This window comes from Moschus berezovskii, chromosome 17 (assembly GCF_049115385.1).
Source record: "Moschus berezovskii isolate FMDL1 chromosome 17, NW_MosBer_1.0, whole genome shotgun sequence".
NCBI lineage: Eukaryota > Metazoa > Chordata > Mammalia > Artiodactyla > Moschidae > Moschus > Moschus berezovskii.
The window spans coordinates 42,507,259-42,527,885 of NC_142476.1; the positions used below are offsets into that span (position 1 = coordinate 42,507,259).

The 20,627-nt window shown below is 59.9% G+C and overlaps 2 protein-coding genes across 12 annotated transcripts in view; one reads left to right on the forward strand and one right to left on the reverse strand.

Moving 5' to 3' along the window:
• The window catches only part of ARHGEF16 (Rho guanine nucleotide exchange factor 16), a 23,725-nt gene extending 11,587 nt beyond the window's left edge, over positions 1-12,138 (forward strand). For 3 of the 6 annotated variants that reach the window (XM_088845409.1, XM_088845407.1, XM_055419413.2), the window contains 13 exons: positions 281-450; positions 542-655; positions 1,974-2,030; positions 2,449-2,609; positions 5,045-5,197; positions 5,355-5,484; positions 6,202-6,276; positions 6,594-6,686; positions 8,584-8,735; positions 8,917-9,105; positions 9,940-10,013; positions 10,509-10,610; positions 11,466-12,137. In XM_088845409.1, the coding sequence (XP_088701535.1) occupies positions 281-450; positions 542-655; positions 1,974-2,030; positions 2,449-2,609; positions 5,045-5,197; positions 5,355-5,484; positions 6,202-6,276; positions 6,594-6,686; positions 8,584-8,735; positions 8,917-9,105; positions 9,940-10,013; positions 10,509-10,610; positions 11,466-11,605 (1,610 nt within the window). In that variant the 3' untranslated portion in view covers positions 11,606-12,137. Of the gene's footprint in view, positions 1-280; positions 451-541; positions 656-1,973; positions 2,031-2,448; positions 2,610-5,044; positions 5,198-5,354; positions 5,485-6,201; positions 6,277-6,593; positions 6,687-8,583; positions 8,736-8,916; positions 9,106-9,939; positions 10,014-10,508; positions 10,611-11,465 lie in introns of all 6 variants that reach the window. The other 3 variants (XM_088845410.1, XM_055419414.2, XM_088845408.1) reach the window with 2 other exon arrangements.
• A 2,140-nt stretch (positions 12,139-14,278) lies between these two features.
• Positions 14,279-20,627, reverse strand: part of MEGF6 (multiple EGF like domains 6) — a 101,923-nt gene continuing 95,574 nt past the window's right edge. For 2 of the 6 annotated variants that reach the window (XM_055419399.2, XM_055419401.2), the window contains 3 exons: positions 20,272-20,400; positions 18,728-18,775; positions 14,280-18,443 (listed from right to left, as the gene is read on the reverse strand). In XM_055419399.2, the coding sequence (XP_055275374.2) occupies positions 18,310-18,443; positions 18,728-18,775; positions 20,272-20,400 (311 nt within the window). In that variant the 3' untranslated portion in view covers positions 14,280-18,309. Of the gene's footprint in view, positions 18,444-18,727; positions 18,776-20,271; positions 20,401-20,627 lie in introns of all 6 variants that reach the window. The other 4 variants (XM_088845411.1, XM_055419403.2, XM_055419402.2 and 1 more) reach the window with 3 other exon arrangements.

Consider the following 20,627-nt stretch of genomic DNA (forward strand, 5'->3'; position numbering starts at 1 on the left):
CCATCCAGTCCCCTGCCCCCCCACCTCCCAGGCCATGCAGTTTGGCTCCTGACTCTGATTTGTCTGCTTAGCCCTGGTCCAAAGGTGTTTAGCACGAGGACATCCTAGGCCCCCAGCACTGCCATGGGAGCCAGCCGGCCCAAGGGGAACCTGTTCTTGGGGGCCCTGCACCACCTGACGTTCTCAGGGCCTCCTCGGGGGGACTCGACCTGCAGGTCCCTGAGGGGATCAGACCACTCAGAGCCCCCAGGCCTGCAGATGACGCGCCCCCTGTCCCCAGACCCCCGGTTATACCAGGAAATCAGGGAGCGAGGCCTGAACACCAGCCATGAGTCTGACGATGACTTGCTCGATGAGCCCCCCAGCCCTGAGGGAACCCGGAAAGTGGACGCCCCCATCGTGGTCAAGAGCTACCGGCCCCCTCAGATCACCTGGAGCCAGCTCCCAGAGGTAGGGGCTGTGATGGCAGGGAGAGGCCATGGGTGGTCCCCCAGTGACGGGGGAGCCGCCTAGAAGCGCCTCATCTGTGCTCACTTTTCAGGGGCATCTTGCGGTGCCTCAAAGCTGGCCTGCCCCATGGGGCACCTTCGGGGGGTCACTGGGGGAGAGGTTCGGGGCACTTGTCATCTGTGTGTATGTGACGGGCATCCCACAGGTGAGTTTCGTGCCCTCAGTTCCCTGCTCAGGGTGACCTGCTGTGGGCACAGGGCACCCCTTCCCAGGGTGCTGACCCTGAACTATGCCTGGAGGGTCTGAGTGAGGAGGCAGCAAGGGAGGGGAGAGGCCAGGCATGCCACTCCCAGGCCCCCTGCCACCTTCCACATCTGAAAACGGGGTTGGTCCCGTCCAAGCAGGGCGGTGGGGTCTCAGTGGAGAGTGTAGCTGAGACAGAGGTCCCCGAGCTCTAAGCAGAGAGGCAACTCTCACTCCCCAGGAAGGTGCAGCTGGCCTGGGGCACACAGGCTGCTGCCCCATCCCCTGGGAGCCAAGGAACGGAGCTGCAGGGCGGGCTGTGGGCAGTGGGGTGAGGGCCCCTGGCTGTCCCTTCTGTCTGTGGAACGACAAGTTTCCTCATCCACACCCCGCGGGGCACAAGGCGGGCTGAGGCGCCCCGACTGCCTGCTGAGCTCCACACTGCCTGCCGTGGGGTCACTGGCCAGGGAGGGCCCAGAAAGGGGTGGGGTGAGGGCAGGCAGCCGAAAAGGGCTGGAAATGCATGTGTGTTCCTACCTGCCCAGGTCCAGCTGCCTGCGTGGACATGACCTCCGGGGTCAAAGCTGGGTCAGGATGCTGCCGTCTGAGGTTCTGCTGTCGGTCACCCGGTCACCCGAGCTCAGGGCATCTCAACTCAGCCTCTGGGCCGAGGAGGGAGCTTGGGACTTACCTTCCCAGCCCAAGAGCTGGTGGCAGCCTCTGCCCAGGCTGGTGGGGAGGGGAGAAGGATCGGGTGGCTCTAGTCCTGTGGTGGGCTCTCCTGACGGTCTGCAGGGACACAGTGGGCATGCTGTGATTGAGCGGGCCACAATCTAGCCAGGGCAGCTGGGGGCCAGGGCGCCTGACGGGTGGAGAGCAGGGCAGTGTGCCTTGCTGGAACACTTAGCCCTACCTCCCAGGCAGGGTACTGACTCACCTGGCCCAGGTGTGCCTGAGTCGTGGCCCTGCCCCCCACACGCCCCTCAGCTTTCCCAGGGCTCTTTGCCGCTCCACCAGAGCCCCCTCCCTGCTTCCAGCGCCTGCTGGCCTTTCCCTCTGGACACCCATGCTCTCTCTTGGCTGCCCCTGGGCGCTTCCCAGGGGAGGATACCACTGAGAGGAGAGACGTGGGTGATGGGACTGAGCAGGGACAGGCCAGCTCAGCAGTCCCACTGTGCCGAGCCATGAGGGGCGGCTCTGCCGTCCACGCTGGCTCTGGTCCGATGAGAGGGTGAGCATCTGGGAGCTACATCCCGTGATTCAAGCCTTGCTGTCTGCAGGTGGTGGAGTCGGGCATCTTGGACCAGCTTTCGGCCGAGGAGCGCAAAAGGCAGGAGGTACGGGGTGAGCAGGGGCGCCTGCTTCTGACAGCCCAGGCGGAGGCAGCACAGCAGCCATGGTGATGTCACCCGCTCACTTATTGCCCGCCTCCTGGTACCACTTATGGCTGATGCCCTGGGCATGGTGAGGGTTGGGAGTGACTACCATTACCCACTTTCCACATGAGGATGGGAGTCCTTACCAGAGTGCAAACCCAGGAGAGCATCTCACTACCCCCACTCCATCACCACAGCTGTGCTGACAGCCCCAGCCAGGTCCTGTCCAGGGGGCCCAAGTCCTGCACCCCCATCATATCCCCACAGTCTGAGCGCTTGTCACCACCACACCCTGGGCCAGGCCCCCTGTATGGCAGGGTAGCTCCGGGCAGGGCCAGGGGGGCACGGCTGCCCCACGTCTGCTCTGCTCTCGCCTCAGGCCATCTTCGAGATCCTCACTTCCGAGTTCTCGTACCAGCACAGCCTTGGCATCCTGGTGGCCGAGTTCCTGCAGTCCCGGGAGCTGCGGGCGACCATGACCCAGATGGAGCACCACCACCTCTTCTCCAACATCACAGATGTCCTGAGCGCCAGCCGGAGGTGAGGCCCGGCCCAGCACCCTGACAGCGGCCCAGGCTCTCAGGAGGGTGGGAAGGCCAGGGCTCCAAGTGACCCTGGTCTGCGGTGTGGATGGACCTACCGTCTGGTCTGGAGCTACCTTGCCGGGGCAGGAAGCACAAGAACCTCAAGGGCCCTGCGGCCACCAGGAACTGGCCTCAGGGCACACATATGCAGAGGGCCAATGACGAGTCATGAGGTGCCTGCAGAGCGGAGCGGGCGGGGGCAGCCTTGAGTTGCAGCCCTGGGTCATATTCCACAAGGAGGCGTCTGGGGCCCAGCCCACGGCTCTGGTTGCAGGGCCGGGAGGTGGAGGAGGGACCGGGTGTGCAGCTGCAGGCCTGCCTGGGCCTGTGTGTGTGTGTGTGTGTGCGTGTGTGGCAGCAAGTCTGTGTCTGTGTATGTTTACTTCCGTGGAGGGTGAGGTCCAGTCAGCTCCCACGTGGTCCAGCCCCGCACTGCCCTGCATCCTAGGCAACCCCATCACACCCTCCGCGGTCTCCCTGAGCTCGGCATCCTCTCCCTAACCTAAGGGGTAGGTCCCACGCCCGCCCCCTTGCAGACAGGGGCAAAGTGTGGGAAATGATCAGGTGTTGGACTCCCCTCACTGAGCACCCCCCAGTCTGCTGCCCCAGGGCCTCCATGGAATCCAGGGCCGTCTTGTCCCTGGGATGGCACTTCCCGCAGGACTTCAATGACCAGCCATGGGAAGTCTGAAGCCCCTGACTCAGTGAGGGCCTGGGGTGGGCTGCCCGCTTCCGCAGCTCTGACCTTTGTCCTGTGTCCCCGAGCATGGTGGGACTGAACACAGGGACCCTGCTCTCTCTGCCCTCTATAGACCCCAGGCTCCATCCCTGCCCCCTAGTGGGGTGTCCTGGCCTCCCTGACCCCCTGACCTGGTCCTGGTAGCTCTTAGCCACTCCCAGTGGCCTCCCCAGAAACTGGCTATTTGAAGTCAGCTGCTGAGGGCCAACTGTCCCGGACCTTTCTCAGTGTCACCTGTGAGAGGTGCTGAACAGTGTGGGCTGCCCATGCACACACGTGTGTGTGGTCCTGCATCCAGGCAGCCAGGTGTCCCTCTCAGGGCAGGATCTGGAGGGGGTCCCCATCTGCCCCAAGTGGGGGTTCTCAGAATGCTCCCACTTACAGGAAAGGCAGCCCCATCATGAGTGGAGGATCAGGCTGGGGCCCAGTGAGTGGGGGCCTGAGGACCCCTGCCCACCTCCAAGCCAGGCCTTGTTCCCCCCTCCCTGAGACCCTCACCAGGCTTCCCAAGGATAATAAGAGTCAAGGGCCCCAGGGCAGGGGGCCACAGATTGGTGAGGTCCCGGGGTGGAGGGACCTGTCACACACAAGTCCTGGCTGGGGCTGCTGGGGGCTCCTTGGTGTCCTCAGAATTGGAACCTGGGCCCTCCTCCCTGCCCTCTCCCTGCTCCCCCCCACTCACCCTGGGAGGATGGTAAGGACCCTGCTAGACTGGCTGCCTGGGCCTGGTGGCTCCCCACAGGAGTGTGGGCCAGCTGGCTTCCCCGTGTGGGGCAGGTCTTGACTCGGGACTCTGCTCTCTGCCCTCAAAGGTCAGCTGGCTGTCTTATCTCCCAGACACTGCCCCAGCTGGTCCCGGCAGCCGCGCTCAGCAGGCTCTAAGAGTCGAATGTGGGTAGAGAAGCTCGTAGCTTGGAGCCCGGGGTTGGTCCGAGCAGCTGGCATGGGAAGGGGCCTCGGGACAAAGGGCTTTGCTCAGGGGCAGAGCTCTTGGGGTGGGAGGCCCCCTAGCTGCCTTGGCCAGGGCCTGGTCATATGATGAGGCCTTGGAGTCCAGCACTTTCTGGCTGTGCAGGGTGCACCTGAGGCTCCAGCCAGCAGCTGACACCCCCAGTGACCCAACGCGGGTCCATCCAGGCCCAGCTGCGAGGCAATGGCTGCCTGTGGGAGCGGAAACCCTAGGTCAGCACCGGCCAAACTCACTTATCTTCACCTCCCTCCCCAAGTTCTGGGTTACAGATGAGCCTCAGCAGGGACCCCAGCAGGAATTGGGGGTTTGTAATCACCTGCAAGGAGCAGAACCCCTGGCCCGGCCCTGAGCTGGGCAGACGGGGCCAGGCCTCCAGGCAGATGCGGGCAGTTCTGACCCAAGTTCCAGGGAATCAAGTCAAAGCGACAAGTTCTTGGTCCTACCTGTCTGCATCCCGTGATGCCAATTAGAATCTGTGCTAGAATCTCGCAGGGAGTGGCCTTGGATTTGGCCATGGGTATATGCCCAGTTATTTCAGGTTTCAGGAGCAGATCTGGGGTTTTCCCAGGAGCGCCTTGGGCAGCCAACCTACCCGGTGCGCACTGTGGTACCTGTGTGTGTATGTGTCCGTGTGTGTGTGGCCGTGGACTGACCAGCAGCTCCTGGCCCCCCACCCCTACAGGTTCTTTGAGGACCTGGAGCGGCGGCACAAGGCACAGGTATGCGTGGAGGACATCAGCGACATCCTGGAGGAGCACGCGGAGCATCACTTCCACCCCTACATCTCCTACTGCTCCAACGAGGTCTACCAGCAGCGTGCCCTGCAGCGGCTGACGTGAGCCGGCCCCGGGTCCGCAGGGTGGGAGGGGGCCCCGGGAGGAGCAGGCCCCTTGCCTCACTGCTCGCAGCCCAGCTTCTGAGCTTCCCTCCGATTCCCATTTCTGGACCAGCCATTTCACCCGCCGCAGCTGAGACCCCATTCTCTGTTGCAGAAACAGCAACGCCACCTTCCGGGAGGCCCTGCGGGCAATCGAGCAGCGGCCGGCGTGTGGGGGTCTGCCCATGATTTCCTTCCTGATCCTGCCCATGCAGAGGGTCACCCGGCTGCCCCTCCTGACCGACGTGAGTGTACAACCCTGGCCCCAGCCTGGCATCGCTCCTCCTGACCTTGCTGAGTGTCTGTTACATATGATTATGAAAACAATTATAAGACGACTTTAACCGCCACAGTGACCGTGGCTGCCCACAGAGCTTTCTCTGCTGGGAGCTGCTCCAGCACTTGGAGGGTTTTGGTCACTTCCTTGGTGGGTCACGCGTGCTTTCCCAGACCCCTGCTGAGCGTCAGTCCAGGATTGTAGCTGCGTCCTACCCAGAGCCCCTCGGTCAGTTGTCCTGTGTGGACCTGGGGTGACCCAGACACTGTCACCATCTCCACCAGGGGCTTCCTGGAGTGGCTCATGCTCTGAGATGCCAGCTCATGGGACAGAGGGGTTTGTGGGGGTGAAAACTACACAGGTGTACACCCACGGCAGGCACAGTGTGTGCACACACAGCCCAGCTGAACTCTGAGAGGCGGCCTGTGGCCCGTGCTCCGTGGGCCAGCGTCCCAGGCAGACAGGAGATCAGACCCTCCGGGGCCCTCTGGGACAGGGAGAAATAGAGGCTTTGGCCCTCCCTGCTGGGTGAGGACAGCCAAGGACTGAAGGGTGGGGCCTGGCAGGAGCCCTCTGAGTGTCCCCAAGGTCTGGCACTGGTTGGGGAGCCCCTGCCCCAGGGAGGCCGCTGAGCCTGGGTACAGGAGGCTGCTTGTGGCTTCTCATGTATGGTGTCTTCCTACAGACACTCTGTCTCAAGACGCAGGGCCACCCTGAGAGGTACAAGGCAGCCAGCCGTGCACTCAAGGCCATCAGCAAGGTGAGGAGGGCCCAGGGTTGGGGTTGGGGGCGGTGGTATATGAGGTGGGGACCCAGCCCAGCCTGATGGCAGAGACCCTGAGGGCAGAGCAGGGAGGGTTTCCAGGTGGTCTCTCCCAAGCTTCTTGAGTGTTGCTGGCGAAACTGAAGCCCAGAGAGAGTGGAGCTCACACGGTCAGGGGGCCTGGGCAGGACAGGGACTAGGGCAGCCATGAGGGCCGGCGCCATGGGCAGCCAGGCCAGGCTGGATGGGGTGGGAGTGGGGTGCCCGGCCACGGCCCGGCCCGCGGCATCCGCTCTCCTGTGCCCTCCCTGCAGCTGGTGAAGCAGTGCAACGAGGGCGCCCACAAGATGGAGCGCATGGAGCAGATGTACACGCTGCACACACAGCTGGACTTCAGCAAGGTCAAGGTCGGTGCCCCCCAGTCCTGCCCCGGCCCAGGCCCTGCACTGAGTCAGGGGTCACCGCCCCCAGGCTTCAGGCTGGAGACAGGCTTTGGGGGTGACGCCACCGTGAGGCCTGGGACTGAGCTCTGCCTCTCCAGCCCCTTCCCCACCTGAGAGCGGCCCCCTTGGCCACAGGGCTCAGCTCCAGCTCCCCTGCCTGAGGCTGGCTGGGCGGGTGGGTGTCTCTCCAGCCTGTGCCCCCACCCCCAGGGCTGCAGGAGCAGAGGGCAGACCCAGCAGCTGAGTCGGGGAAGCTGGCAGGCCCAGTTGCAGGGCTCCTTGTCAGCTGCGCTGGGAGCCAGGACTGGATGACCTCAGAGCCGCTCAGCCTTCCCTGTCCCTGGCGGGTCTGGAGGTCTAGTGGTGGAGGTCTCGGCAACCTACAGTGCCTCCCAAGCAGGCAGAGCTCAGACCTCTGCACCCACAGCTCCCCCACCAGCCCACAGACTAGCCCATCCTTGTGTGGTTCAGGGGCTGCCCTAACCACTGCCCATGTCAGTGGGAACTGCTGGCTGGAATCCCGGCCTGAAGGCAGCCTCTGCCCCCTCTATACTGACCTTGCTGCTCTACCCCAGCCTGTCTGCAGCAGAGCCCTGCGGGCAAGGGGGGTGGGCAGGAGACTCAGAGGGAGCCTGGAGCAGCTCTGTGGGTGGGGCCTCAGCTTATCATCAAGCAGACTGAGCTGCTGACCTCCAGTCTGCAGAGGCAGCTGGGCAGGCCGGAGCTGGATGGGAACCTGCCATGAGCAGGCAGGAGGACTGTGGAGCCATGGAAGGGGGACATGGAGGCTCAGACAAGGGCAACGGGCTCCTTGAGGGTGGGTCAGGGTGGGCTTCACAGAGGAGGCATTTGAACCCTTGGCCGAGGTCCTGATCCTCTCCCCGGCCAGGCAGCAGAGCGTTTGGAATAAAATATGTCCCCGACTAGAGCAAAGACCCAGATTCAGGCCAGGTTGACCCCTGAGCAGGGCTCTTACCCACTACCCGCTTCTCTCAAAACTGGAGGGCTTGGGGGCAGGGAGCAGCGAGTCCAGGTGGGGGCGAGGGGGCTCAGAGCCCCCAGAAGGGTGGGGTGTGGGGTGGGGCATGTCTGGGGAGCAGAGGCTGGTGGGCAGGCTCTCCCAGCTTGCCTCAACCACCCCCTGCAAAGTCTTCTCTGTCTGCCTCTCCCCATCTCTCGCTAGCTTAGCAGGCCAGAGTGTTGGTGCTAGCCATGGTGACGTGAGACCCATGTGGGCAGGGGCGAGGTGTCCTGCCGGCCTGTGCCTCTCACATGTCCCCCTTAGCCCGGCCTGTTCTCTAGGCCACGGAGGGTGAGGAATTTCATTTACAGAAAAGGCCCCTGGACACCAGATGTGGCCCTGCACATCAGGGGGCTCCTCGCAGTCTGCACAGGTGCAGCCAAGCCTCCTGGTTCAGGGGGCCCTTCACCAGGTGCCCAGTGAGCCCCTAGGCCTGGCTGGAGGCAGGGGAGGGTTGCTGGGCAGGATCTGGCAAAGAGCTGCTGCCCCATGGGGCTCCTGTCTGCAGACTGAATGGCCCTTTGTTTGAGGCCTGGATATTCGCTCTCCCTTCCTTGATCCAGCCCCAGGGAGCCCTGGTCACCCTGTTCTCAGAGGCAGGGCTTTGTCCCCTTAGCTGCATATCCCTGCCCCCCAGGACTCATCCCAGGAGCCCCTGCGAGACACCCCAACTCTGCATTGCCCCCTAGTCCCTCCCTGCCCCCCCTCAGGACTCACCCCATCTCCTCTCTGCCACCTAGTCCCTCCCTGCACGCCCCCAGGACTCACCCCATCTCTGCCCTGCCACAAGTCCCTCCCTGCCCCCTCCAGTACTCACCCCATCTCCACTCTGGCCCCCAGTCCCTCCCGCTGATCTCTGCCTCCCGATGGCTGCTGAAGCGCGGGGAGCTCTCTGTGGTGGAGGAAACCGGGCTGTTCCGGAAACTCGCCAGCCGGCCCACGTGCTACCTGTTCCTATTCAATGACGTCCTGGTGGTCACCAAGAAGAAGAGGTGGGCCCCACCCCTGGGCGCCAGGCTGCATGGTCCTGGGATGGGGAGCGGGCAGCAACTGTGGCCTTGGTGCCAGGGAGGTGGGCTGGGGCCAGCCCTTGGGAGAATCCTTCCGGCTGCCTGGCCCTCAGGCTGCCCACAGACCCCTGCAGCATCTGGCCAGCCACCTGTTTCCCTACAGCGAGGATAGCTTCATGGTCCAAGACTATGCTCAGGTGGACCATATCCAAGTCCAGAAGATGGAACCCTCGGAGGCCTGTCTGCCGGGGGGCGGCAACCGCAGCTCCTCTGTTCCGCACCCCTTCCAGCTGATCCTCCTGCACAACAGCGAGGGCCGCCGGGAGAAGATCCTGCTGTCCTCCGACTCCGCGTAAGATGGGAGGGCTTCCTGGAGGCGGGGGCGGCCCTGAGAGCTCCGTGGGGATGGAATGCCTGATCCAGCGCTCCCGGGTGCTGCACCGTGCCAGGGCCAGCCCAGTTCTCATGCAGTTCACACTTCTGGGGTTGGGGGGGACATGCCAAGTGCAAAATGTACAACTGAACTGTGCTTTGTGTCCAAGGGGGCGAGGACTAAGGGGAAACAGGCAGGGAAGGGGGGCATACCCAGTGGGGGTCCTGGGGAGGGAGCTCCAGCAGACCCAGGAGGACAGCAGGGCTGGAACACGGTGTGGGGACCGTGGGGGGCAATGAAGTCAGGACAGTGGGGGGGCCAGCGCACAGAGAGGTACTGGCCAGGTCTCCACACCTCCACCAGCAGGGCCCCTGTCCCAGGAGGGAAGCCAAGGCTCTATTTCCAACAACATTCCCGACCAGCGCCAGGAAGCAGGGCAGCCTGGGTTGTGGGGGTGCAGCTGCTGCCCAAGTCTGTGGCCACAGGCAACTGAGACCCCAGGCCAGCCTGCGTGGGGGAGGCCTGCCTGCCGCTCCTTCCTGAGTCTGACTTCCTGCACCTCGGCCCCACCCCAGCACAGTGGGTCAGGCCGACCAGGGGGGCCACCCACTTACACCTCCCACTCAGCATCGGCTCACCAGAGGGCACCTGGGCAGCGTAAACCTTCATCCCACTGCCTTAACACCTCGAAGGCTGTGGGGGCTCAGGGACCCCCATCTTCCCACCATGTCACACTGGCTGGGGGTCGTGAGGCAGAGGTGATCAGCTGGTGGAATTGGCCTCGGGCCTCACTCATGGGCCCCCTGCCCCCAGGAGTGACCGCGCGCGGTGGATCACGGCGCTCACGCAACGGGAGAGGCAGGCGCGGGGCCCCCCAAACAAAGGAGGTGAGAGCCTGCTCCTGCACCCAGCAGGGCTCACAGCCCCTTCCCTGCCCGGGGGGCGGGGGTCAGCCTAGAGTGAAGAGGTGCTGTCCAGCGCTCAGTCCACCCTGCAGCCTGCCCCAGTTATGAGTGTGTCCATTTGGGCACACAGACCCAGCACTGGCTCAGGACCTCATCCTCCCGGCTGCCAAGTGACCAGGGAAACTGAGGCCAAGGAGCTGGAGTGGACTGGCCCGTAGAGCTGTTTCCCAGCCCCGGCCCTGCCTGGCCCCTGAGAAGCCTGGAGCGCCCTCTGCTGGTGCTGAAAGTGAGAGCAGCAGGTCCCGCAGCCTCGGGAGGGGTCCCGGCTTTAGCGGAGGAAAGCTGCCGGTGACCGTGCATTTGGACACCAGGGTCCCCGGGCTCCACTGAGACCAGGCCACAGGGGGTGTGTTGGAACAGGAACCCTGCCCACCCCCTCCCTGGAACAGTCCTGCCACTGATACCTGCCCTCCCCAGACCTACTCCAGGTGGAGATCACTAAGGCCTACCTGGCCAAGCAGGTAGACGAGATCACTCTGCAGCAGGCGGATGTGGTCTTGATCCTGGAGCAGGAAGATGGTGAGCGCAGGGTGATGGGCCTAGGGGGCCTGGGGGGGCGTCAATGGGCCTGGGGGGTGCATGGAGAGGGGAGATGGACCTGGGGGGTGCACGGAGAGGGGAGATGGGCCTCGGGGGGTGATGGACCTGGGGGGTGCATGGGGGGACAATGGGCCTGGGGGGATGCACGGGGGACGATGGGCCTGGGGGCTGTACACAGGGCGGGGGAGCAATGGGCCTGAGGGGATGGATGGGGGGCAATGCAGTGGGCCTGGGGGCTGTACATGGGGTGGGTGATGGGTGTGGGGGGTGCATGGGAGGAAGCGATGGGCCTAGGGGGTTGCACAGGGCAGGTGATGGGCCTGGAGGGTGCATGGGTGGGGGTCCATGGGCCTGGGGTTTGCATGGGGCAGGCAGAGAGGAGAAGGGGCCAGCAGGCTGGTGCTGAGGGAGAGTCTGAGAACCCTGCCCACAGTCTAGAGCACAGACCCCTAGAGAAGCAAGCACTGCATGGGCTCACACTGGGCCCAGGGCCCCCTTCAACAGCCTCCCTCAAGGATATCTTCACATGAACCAGTCTCAGGCTCGGAAGTGGGTTCCCAGTCACTCCGTGTCCTAAGCAGGAGATTAGCCCCTGTGAGCAGCTGCTCAGGACGGGCCAGCTTGGTTGGAGCAAGCTCCGCCCCTGAGGCCAATGTCGGGGCTGAGCACCAGCTAGAAGACCAGCTGTCCGCATGACCTTGAGCAAGGCCACTGATCTGGGGCATGGTCAGCTCCAAGGGATGCCTGATCCTGGCATCTTCTGGAACGGTAGCTCTGAGGGCTGAGGACCCAACTTAGGGGCCCCGCCCTCACCTGCCTGATGTCTGGATCCAGGATGGCTCTATGGCGAGAGGCTACGGGATGGAGAGACGGGCTGGTTCCCTGAGGACTTCGCCCGGAGCATCACCAGCCGCGTGGCTGTGGAGGGCAACGTGCGCAGGATGGAGCGGCTGCGTGTGGAGACGGACGTGTAGCCGGGTCTGCTAGCACCTCGCCAAGCCGGGCTATGGCCGTGCAGTGTCAGTCCACACTCCAGCAAGTGGCCCCACCTGTTCCTGGGGAGTGCGGTGCTGAAAGGTCCAAGGCCCCCTGGGCTGCAGCATAGGTTCTGGACACTTCCAAGGAGGATGGTCACACGCCCTCAGGGGAGCATCCTCCAGGCGAACTCGGGAGCCCTGGCCCCAGGCTGTGTCCCCGGGAGGAGCCCTGCCTGACCTGCTCACTGGCCTCACCCTCCCCCAGCTCCTGGCTGCCCAATCCTGTCCCCTGTGCGCCCAGGGGGCAGTTAGGCGGTGGGCATGTGATGGAGGCAGATGGCCCTGAGAAGAGCGGGAATCACCTGGAGGGGTCTCCCTCCCACGCCTGTCCTGCCCCAGCCTTAGTGCCCAGGGCTGCCCCATGTTCCCAGAGGAGGGCCAACTGGAGGAGGTAACCCTGCGGTGCCAGCAGTGAAGCTGTGACTTTGAGACATTAAAGTATTTCTTTAACACCTGGATTTGCACATTTGTGAGCCCCAGCAAAGGCTACAGCAGTCCCTGCAAAATTCCCAAAGTGCCATGGGCCGGAACTGGGCCCCCTGTGTGTGGTCACCTGTGCTGGGCCCCGGGAGCTTGTCTGGGCCTACATTCATGGTCACCCTGTGCCAGTCCTTGGCCCTGCCCATCTGTCCACCTGGAACGTTGTAGGCAGGACCATTCCCATGAAGCCCCTTGAAGCTGAGCCTGGTCAGTAGGTCTGGGGACTTGGGGACATGGCAGAACTGTGGCGGAGCCCCACTAGGGTGTCTCCCCATCCCTCACCTCCCTTAATGGCCCCACTTCCCAGTCAGTCTGCTCGCCAAGGATCCCCTCGTACTTGTAGGTGGGTAAAGGTGTGCTGGCCTGGCCTCAGGGCAGGGGGAGAAGTGTCCTGCTCCCCAGGAGTGGGTGATGGCCAGCTAGTGGCAGGGTGCTGCTGGGCTAGGTGCGAGAAGGATAGGTCCACTCTCCCGGGAAGCCCCCTGCCAGTCCTCCCAATTCCCAGCCCATGCCCAGTGCATCTCTTGGCCCTGGCAGTACTGTCCTTGGGGCGGGGGCTCCCAGTGTTCTAACGATCTGCCAGAGCCCTTCTGGGGCCCTGTCATCCTTATGACAGCCGGGCTGTGGATCCCTGCCACAACCAGAAGAGGGTGACTGGGGGAGCCCCGCCCTCTGTCCATCCATCCCTGGGGCTGGCTGCAGGAGGAAGGCCGGCAGGAACCTGAGCTGGGTGGAGCTCGTCCAGGCCCCGCCCACTGAACCTCGTGGTGGGCGTGTTCCACACCAGGAGGGAGGGGCAGCTCCTTCCTTTAACCTCCAAGGTGACCTCCACGGCCTCCGGCAACTGGAAGGGCCGTCCTGAGCAGAGCGTCGGCAGGATGGGGCGGGGCCAGGCTCAGTGTGAGAGGCGTGATCTTGGAGGGAGGGGTCACCAGAGATCAGGCCCAGCTCCTCCCCCTGGACAGGGGGGAATCTAGGGGCTCCATTTTCCTACCTGTGAGCTAACTCCCTACTGTTTTCTTGGAGCTGCTGGGGGGCAACCTGGGGACCAGGGTGAAGAGCACGGGTGTGTGTGTGCGCACACACACATGTGCACGCCCTTGGCAGAAGTGGATGGACAGCGTCGCTGTGTAAGCCCTGCAGCACCCCTGCCCCTTCTCTTCCTCTGACTCTCCGGTGGGCAGGCCAATCCCGCCCATCCTTTTCCAGGCAGGTTTTTGGTGCGATGGAAAAGCTCCGACGCACATCCTTGTTTTACTGATGACCTGGGGTCCACAACGTCAGCTGGTTTTCTGCGAAGTGGACGCAGGTCTGACACGGGACCCCTGTCTGTGCCACGCACCCCCACCCACTCCCACAGTTGCCTCCCGTCCTCCCGGTCACTGGAACCCAGTGGACTTGAAGGCTGACCCTGAGATCTTCTGAAACTGTGAAGGGCTTCACACCTTTTCGCCAGATAAATTCTGGTATTTTTGGGGCCTGTTGCCGCATCAAGTGGGATCTTATATTGTTTACTAGTGGCATTAAAGAACTATATATTTTTATGGGTTTTATGCATTTCCTATTTCATGGCCCACTTCAAAGTCTTAAATCCTGCTCATCTGTCTCCTGCCCGCTCCCTTTCCCCGCAGGCCCAACACCTCTTACTTCTTTGTCTAAGCCAGGGTTGTGGCCTGGGGTCTCCCAGGCTCTGCTGGGATCAGGAAGAGCGAGTGATTATCTGATTCTCCGCCTTTGAGGGAGTATGTTCATTCTTCCCACAAGGGTTACTGGGCCTGACCCAAGTCCCTTCTGAGTGGCCCAGCATGACTCAAGCCAAGCCTCCACCCCCAGTCCTAGGAAGGAAACAGGCTATCACTTCAGGGCTGTGGAGACCAGTAGTGGGGGAGGGGAGGCAGGAGCCCAGGGAGGGGACAAGGAGCCCCAGGCGGCCTCCTGGGACCGAGACCCGGAGTCCATTGCCTGCCCAGCTCGACTCGCAGAAGATTCTTGGCATGTAGCCATCATTGGGAAAGCACCTCTCTGTACCCGTTTTCTAAGAACTTTCATCAGAAAGAGGTGTGGAGGGATGGGATGGGGAGGGAGGTGGGAGGGGTGTTCAGGATGGGGGACAATTGTACACCATGGCTGATTCATGTCAGTGTATGGCAAAAAACACTACAATATTGTAAAGTAATTAGCCTCCAATTATACTTTCTTTTTAATCCTCCAAAAAAACCCAGAAAGGGGTGCTGAGCTCTATCAAATGCTCTTTCTGCTTCTATCCAGACTCATGACTCATCTCACCCAAACACCTGGGCACATTGTCTGATATTAAAGTCCTTGTGTGGCTTTTTTCTGTTTGCTTTAGATAACATTCATTTATTTATTTTGGCCGTGCTCTGTGGCACGTGGGCTGTCAGTTCCCTGACCGGGGTCTCCTGCGGTGGGAGCACAGACTCCTAACCACTGGGCCACCAGGGGAGTCCCTGCCTTGTGTTTTCATCAAGTCCAAGTCCCTTTGGATCAAGTGGATGTTATTTTTTTTCATATTTTTGAGTAGCTAGTATTTTACTTAGCCTTTCTGCATACACATCTGTAAATTTCTTTTCTCATACTGCCCTTACCTGTTGGAGAAGCCGGTTGGTACTGGCCTCCTGAAATGAGTTGAGTGGAGTTTCCTCTGCTTAGTATTTCTGGAACAACTCACATCAGACCAGTTCCTGTCTCAGGACTCTGTGACAACCATTTGCATTTACTTACATTATTGGTCTATTCAGATTTTTCATTTCCACTTACACTGCTTCTGGTAGTTTATATTTTCCTGAAATGTATCTTTTAAAAAAGTTGTCAAAGTTACTGGTGCCTAGTTGTCCCTAATGTTCCCTTTTATATCTGACTCTCCGTGTCTGCAGTTAACTTTCCCACCCTCTGTAATTGTTTCTTGCTTAATGTTTAAAAAAAAATAATCAACCTTTTTAAATTTTCTTCTTTATTACTGTTCAAAGAAGAAATTTTTGTTAAATGGTCCATTATTTTCTGTTGGTTGAGTATGAAGTTTATAGACCTAAATATAGATGTGTATATGTATATAAATAAATGAATATAGGCATATATATATGTGTGTATAAAGATAATTAAAATGTTATCATTGCTGTGTCTTGCTTTTGTATTAATAAACAGCACATTGAAAATCACCAGTTTAATTACTTCCATCTGTTAAAACTACCACTGCTTTATGAGTCTCTGAGTCTCTGTGTTTCATGCATGCATATGAAGATATTTACATACAGTCACGTACTATGCTTTGCACACCCCGTTTTAAAATATCAAAACTCATCATCCAGCTTTTGGTTTACTTTGGATGTTTATATTTCTGTCCTTCCAGGTACATGTTTTATCAATAAAATGTTGAAGAATGTTTAATGCAATCTAGGGGCCTGATTTTGATCATCTGTAACCATTTCAATTAGGCTTTCACCTGCTTTCTTATTCTGCTTGACTCTTCCTCCTTCCCTGCCTTCCATTAGAGAGATGACATTTCCTCCAGTTTAGAAGTTAAACCTCCTATTAGTACTTCTGTGGAGGTCACAGTACCTTATCGAGTCCAATCTACATGAGGGTTTGGCTGCCTCTGACCAGAGAAAAAGCTGGCTTAAAACTCAACATTCAGAAAACTAATATCATGGCATCTGGTCCCAACACTTCATGGCGAATAGATGGGGAAAAAATGAAAACAGTGGCAGATTTTATTTTCTTGGGTTCCAAAATCACTGTGGATGGTGACTGCAGGCATGAAATTAAAAAACACTTGCTCCTTGGAAGAAAAGCTATGACAAACCTAGACAGCATATTAAAAAGCAAAGGCATCACTTTCCTGACAAAGATCCATCTAGTCAAAGCTATGGTTTTTCCAGTAGTCACGTATAGATGTGAGAATTGGACCATAAGAAGGCTGAGCACCAAAGAATTGATACTTTCAAGCTGTAATGCCGGAGAAGATTCTTAAGAGTCCCTTGGACAGCAAGATAAACTAGTCAACCCCAAATATTCACGGGAAGGACTGATGCTGAAGCTGAAGCACCAATACTTTAGCCACCTGATGCGAAGAGACAACTCATTGGCAAAGACCCTGACCCTGGGAAAGATTGAAGGCAAAAGGAGAAGGGGATCGCAGAGGATGAGATGGTTGGATAGCATCACCAACTCAATGGACATGAATTTGAGCAAACTCCTGGAAGTAGTGAAGGACAGGGAAGGAAGCACAGCATCCTGCAGTCCATGGGGTTGCAAAGAATCAGACACAACTTAGCGAGTGAACAACAAGGCCAGTGTCTTTCCCTCCCTCTGCTCCACCTCGCCTGGCTTCCTGGTGCCTGTTTTCTTTCTCTTAATCTCTAGGTCCGGGTTGGCTGCAGAAAGAGTCGGATACAACTTAGCGACTAAACAACACATCACTAAGTCATAGGAGAAACATAATGATTATCTCATGCTTTCCACTCTTAACGGAAAACTTCCTCTGAATGTAATTTCAAGTGTGGTTCTCACATGGTGCCCACTGAGGCCGTGGACACCCAAGAATAATGTCCACTTTTCTTCTCAAGGACAGTTTAGCAGGACACACGATTGAAGGCCATGAAATTCAAGTGTCAGCGTCTTTTCTTCGACACTCTGAAACGGACATCACCGTCTTCTCACTTCAGTGCTTCTGCTGGAGCGTCTGCTGTCACTCTGACTCCTGTTCGCTTTTTCTGGGCATTTTAGAATGTCTCTTTGTTACTAGTATTCTTTAAATTCCTTAGACAATGGCTTTAAAATGTTTTAAATTTTATTTCCAATATGAGCACTTTCGATCTGAGATCATCCAACTTGGATCTGAGAGCTTGCTGCTTTGTGTCGATGGTTTTTCCCTTCTTTTTCTAGGGCTTCAGAAGTGCTAACACTTCCCTCATCCTTTTCCACTAACCTTTCCTTTGTATCTTCTCTCTCTCTGCCTCCCTGATCCCTCCTGGGAGGATCCTGAGCTGGAAAACCCAGTACCTGGCTAGATTCCCGCCACCCTCCCCACCCCCCACCCCCCGGCAACTCCAGCCTCCATGCGCTCCACGCCCATTCCTGACGATGGTCCCATTATCCCTGCACTGTCCCAGACGCTTTCTGGGATATAGATTCTATTTATGTACCCAAAGTCTTAAAACAGTGGCCTGTTAACTCGGTTTCATCTGCTACTGCTTGTCCACCCGCTGTCCGTCTAAGGGGACAGGGCTCACAAGAACCCACCCTGCTTTGTCTCATGAGATTCTTTGCCCCATGAGATTCTTCACCCCTGGAGTTATCAGCTACCTGGGCGCTGCTGGAGGGGAGAGGGGGCTCCAGCCCAGACCCAAGTGTCCAGTGTGACAATCTGGGTCCAACCATCTCCCCTGGTTCTACCCTGAAGACAGGGAAGGGGGAGGAGTGGGGGACACCCAAGCTGCCCTTAGCAGCACCCTACCCTCCTCCCCTGGGGACCACACGTCCCATATACAGGCTGTTGCCAGCACTTGGAAGGTCTCTGGGCCCCGTGTCCTCAAGAGCACCGGGAACCAGGATAAACCCCAACTGCTTGTGTGGCACCCAGGGAGGCCCAGGGGCCTCACGGGCCTCTCTGGTCAGCTCACTTATGCGGGTGGTCCCAGGAGGCCACCACACGGAGCCCATACAAAGCAGCAAGCACACAGGCCTCGAAGAAGTAGCTGCTCCTTTCTTAACTTACTGGGTTTCACAGGGTACCGAAGTCCCACCCAGAGGCCCGAGTCAAGGCCTCCCAGGTGGGGCAGTAGGCAGGCAGTCCTCCAGTGCCCAGGGTCTGGCTGCCCATAAATACCTTCCATAAATATGGCCCGGCCTAGCACCAGCGTCTGTTTCCAGGTAAACAGACTGAACTGCAGCAGTCCCAGGCCTAGCACCAGAACTTGCTCCAAGGAAGGGCCCCATGCCCGCACCTGCCCCCGCACCTGCCCACAGTCTCGCCCCAGGGCACGGCGGATGGGGCTTCCTCCACACCATGATCCTCAGGGCAGGCCAGGCAGGGCCTCCATCCTCGTGGTCAGAAGATCCTTGCGGAACTGAAGGCTGCACCACTGTCCGCAGGCCTCGGAGACCAGGGTGGGGCCGGAATCCTGGCCCCCGCACGTCCCTCCTCAGTGGCCACCAAAGCCCCCAGGTCCCCGCAGTGGCCCCTGGGAGCCAAGCCTCAGCGGGAGCTGCCCCTGAGCTAGTGCTTCTCTAGGCTGCTGCTGAGCCTGGGTCTGGTGGGAGGCTGGTTGTAGGGCCGCTGCAGGGGCAGGAAAGAAGCAGGTCAGCCCTGGGGTGGGTGGAAACTCTCCAAGGCTTTTGAGTCCTGGGCTCAGGCTTCCTGGCACCCCTCCTGTCCTTCCAGCTCCAGCCTCACCTCATCTTTGAGATCCAGGTTTTAGAACCCCTGCCACCCTGGGGGCCCAGATTACATGCAAGTGCTGGATCCCCCTCCCTCCTCTGGCCTTTGTCTGCAGGTAAGGGGCTGTAACGCCAGCAAGGGCCACCCTCCTGGCAACACAGGGATGCCCCCGGCCTGCCTACCTGGGCCTAGGGCTGAAGACAGGCTCTCCAGGAGCTGGGAGGGTCCACCTGCAGGCAGACAGACATGCTGATGCCCCTCCCTCTGGTGGGCAGCATTCACGGGGCAACGAGACTGCAGGGACCCCTACTCTCTCCCTGCACAGCATCTCCCTGCCAATGTACAGGGTGGGGAGGCAGGACTTCGGACTGGATGAAGAGGGGCTTCACTACAGGCCCTGTGGGGTCCACTCCAGGGCAGGAGCAGTGAGGCCCTTCCTGTCCTCATTCCCAGCACGGCTCATGCAGGGGCACCCCCAGTTCCTGACCCCGCTCCCCGCCACGCCAGGGCCGCCTAGAACACCTCTGGTGCAGTACCAAACCTGACCACCAGGTGCCGCTGTGGACATCATTCGTCCCAGCACCAGTCCCCCAGTTTCTGTCTCCACCTGCTCAACCTCCTCCTCTTCGGGAGGTGGGATCCCTCTCCTAAAGGCGCTGAGGGACCAGGGCTGCCTTGGGGAGGCTCAAGAAGATGCATTCACAATATCAAGACCATGTCTGGGGTCTCCAAGTCAAGGATCCCAGTCTGGAACCTCCACTTTCAGCCTGGCGCCCCCATCACCCCATCTCAAGGCCTGCCGGGCACAGGCCCCAAGCCGGCCTCTGGTCTCCCCTGGCAGACACAATGCTTCCCAGGAACAGGTTGGGCCTGGGCAAGGTGACCAGGGCACACCAGAGGGGCACAGGTGGTCAGAGAGTAGGGACACCCCAAGCTCTGCCTGCAGAAAGCAGGCTCCCCCAGTGCTTCGGGGGGCTGAGGGGCCACGGTGCCATCACCAGCCCCGAACCCGCCCATGGGTGTACACAGGCACACGTATGCACTTAAGCACAGGCAAGCAGTGAAGCGCCTGTTTGCACAGACGCGCGCGCACACACACACCCACGCTGGGAGACACAGGTGCTAGCGTGCAGACTGGAGCACGTGCTGCATACTCAATTGCTAAATCGTGTCTGACTCTTGGCGACCCTATGGACTTCAGCTCACCGGGATCCTCTGTCCATGGGATTCTCCAGGCAAGAAGACTGGAGTGTGCTGCCATGCCCTCCTCCAGGGGATTTTCCCAACCCAAGGACTGAATGAGCTTCTTTTATGTCTCCTGCGTTGGCAGATGGGTTCTTTACTACTAATGCCAGCTGGGAAAACTGGAGCACACACCTGTGCTACTGCACACACGCACCCTTGGGTAGGTACACTATCATGCCCTGGTTCACACACGCAGGGTGAGGAAGGGGTGGCGGTGGGCTGTGTCAGCGCCCGCCCACACTGGATCACCCAGCCCTGCCCAAGGGGTCTACACACTCTGCAGTCTGAGCCCATGCCTGCCGCTCTTGGGTTGGCTGTACGCTGAGTCCCACCCACAGTCCAGGGGCTGGAAGGTCCACACTTTGTCCAACAGAGGTCAGGCAGACACCACGGGCATCACGCTCAGATGGTGACATTCGTGTTGCTCGCCTGACCCCACGAGCACTCCATCCCCCTCTTGCCCCCCCAGAGCCCGACTCACCCTGCCGGCACGTGGGCCCCGTGTAGCCGTCCACGCAGAGGCACTGCCCGCTGACAGGGTCGCAGTCGGCTCCACCCCCACAGGAGCAGTGAAGGACACAGCCCGGCCCGAAGAAGCCCCTCCTGCAGCCTGTGGGTGGGGTGGGGGTGGTGGGAGCGACAGGCCTGAGTGCCACTCTGGTCCACCTGGGGCTGGGACCACAGGCCTCAGGACACCCCCAGGGAGCATGCAGGAGCAAAGACCTCAAGCCTTAGTTTTGTCCTGTGTGAGCCCTCACATGGGAAGGTGTTGGGTGCCGGCCACTGGCCCAGAATCTCTTCCCCGTGTTCCCACCAGCCCCTAGGCCAGCAAAGGGG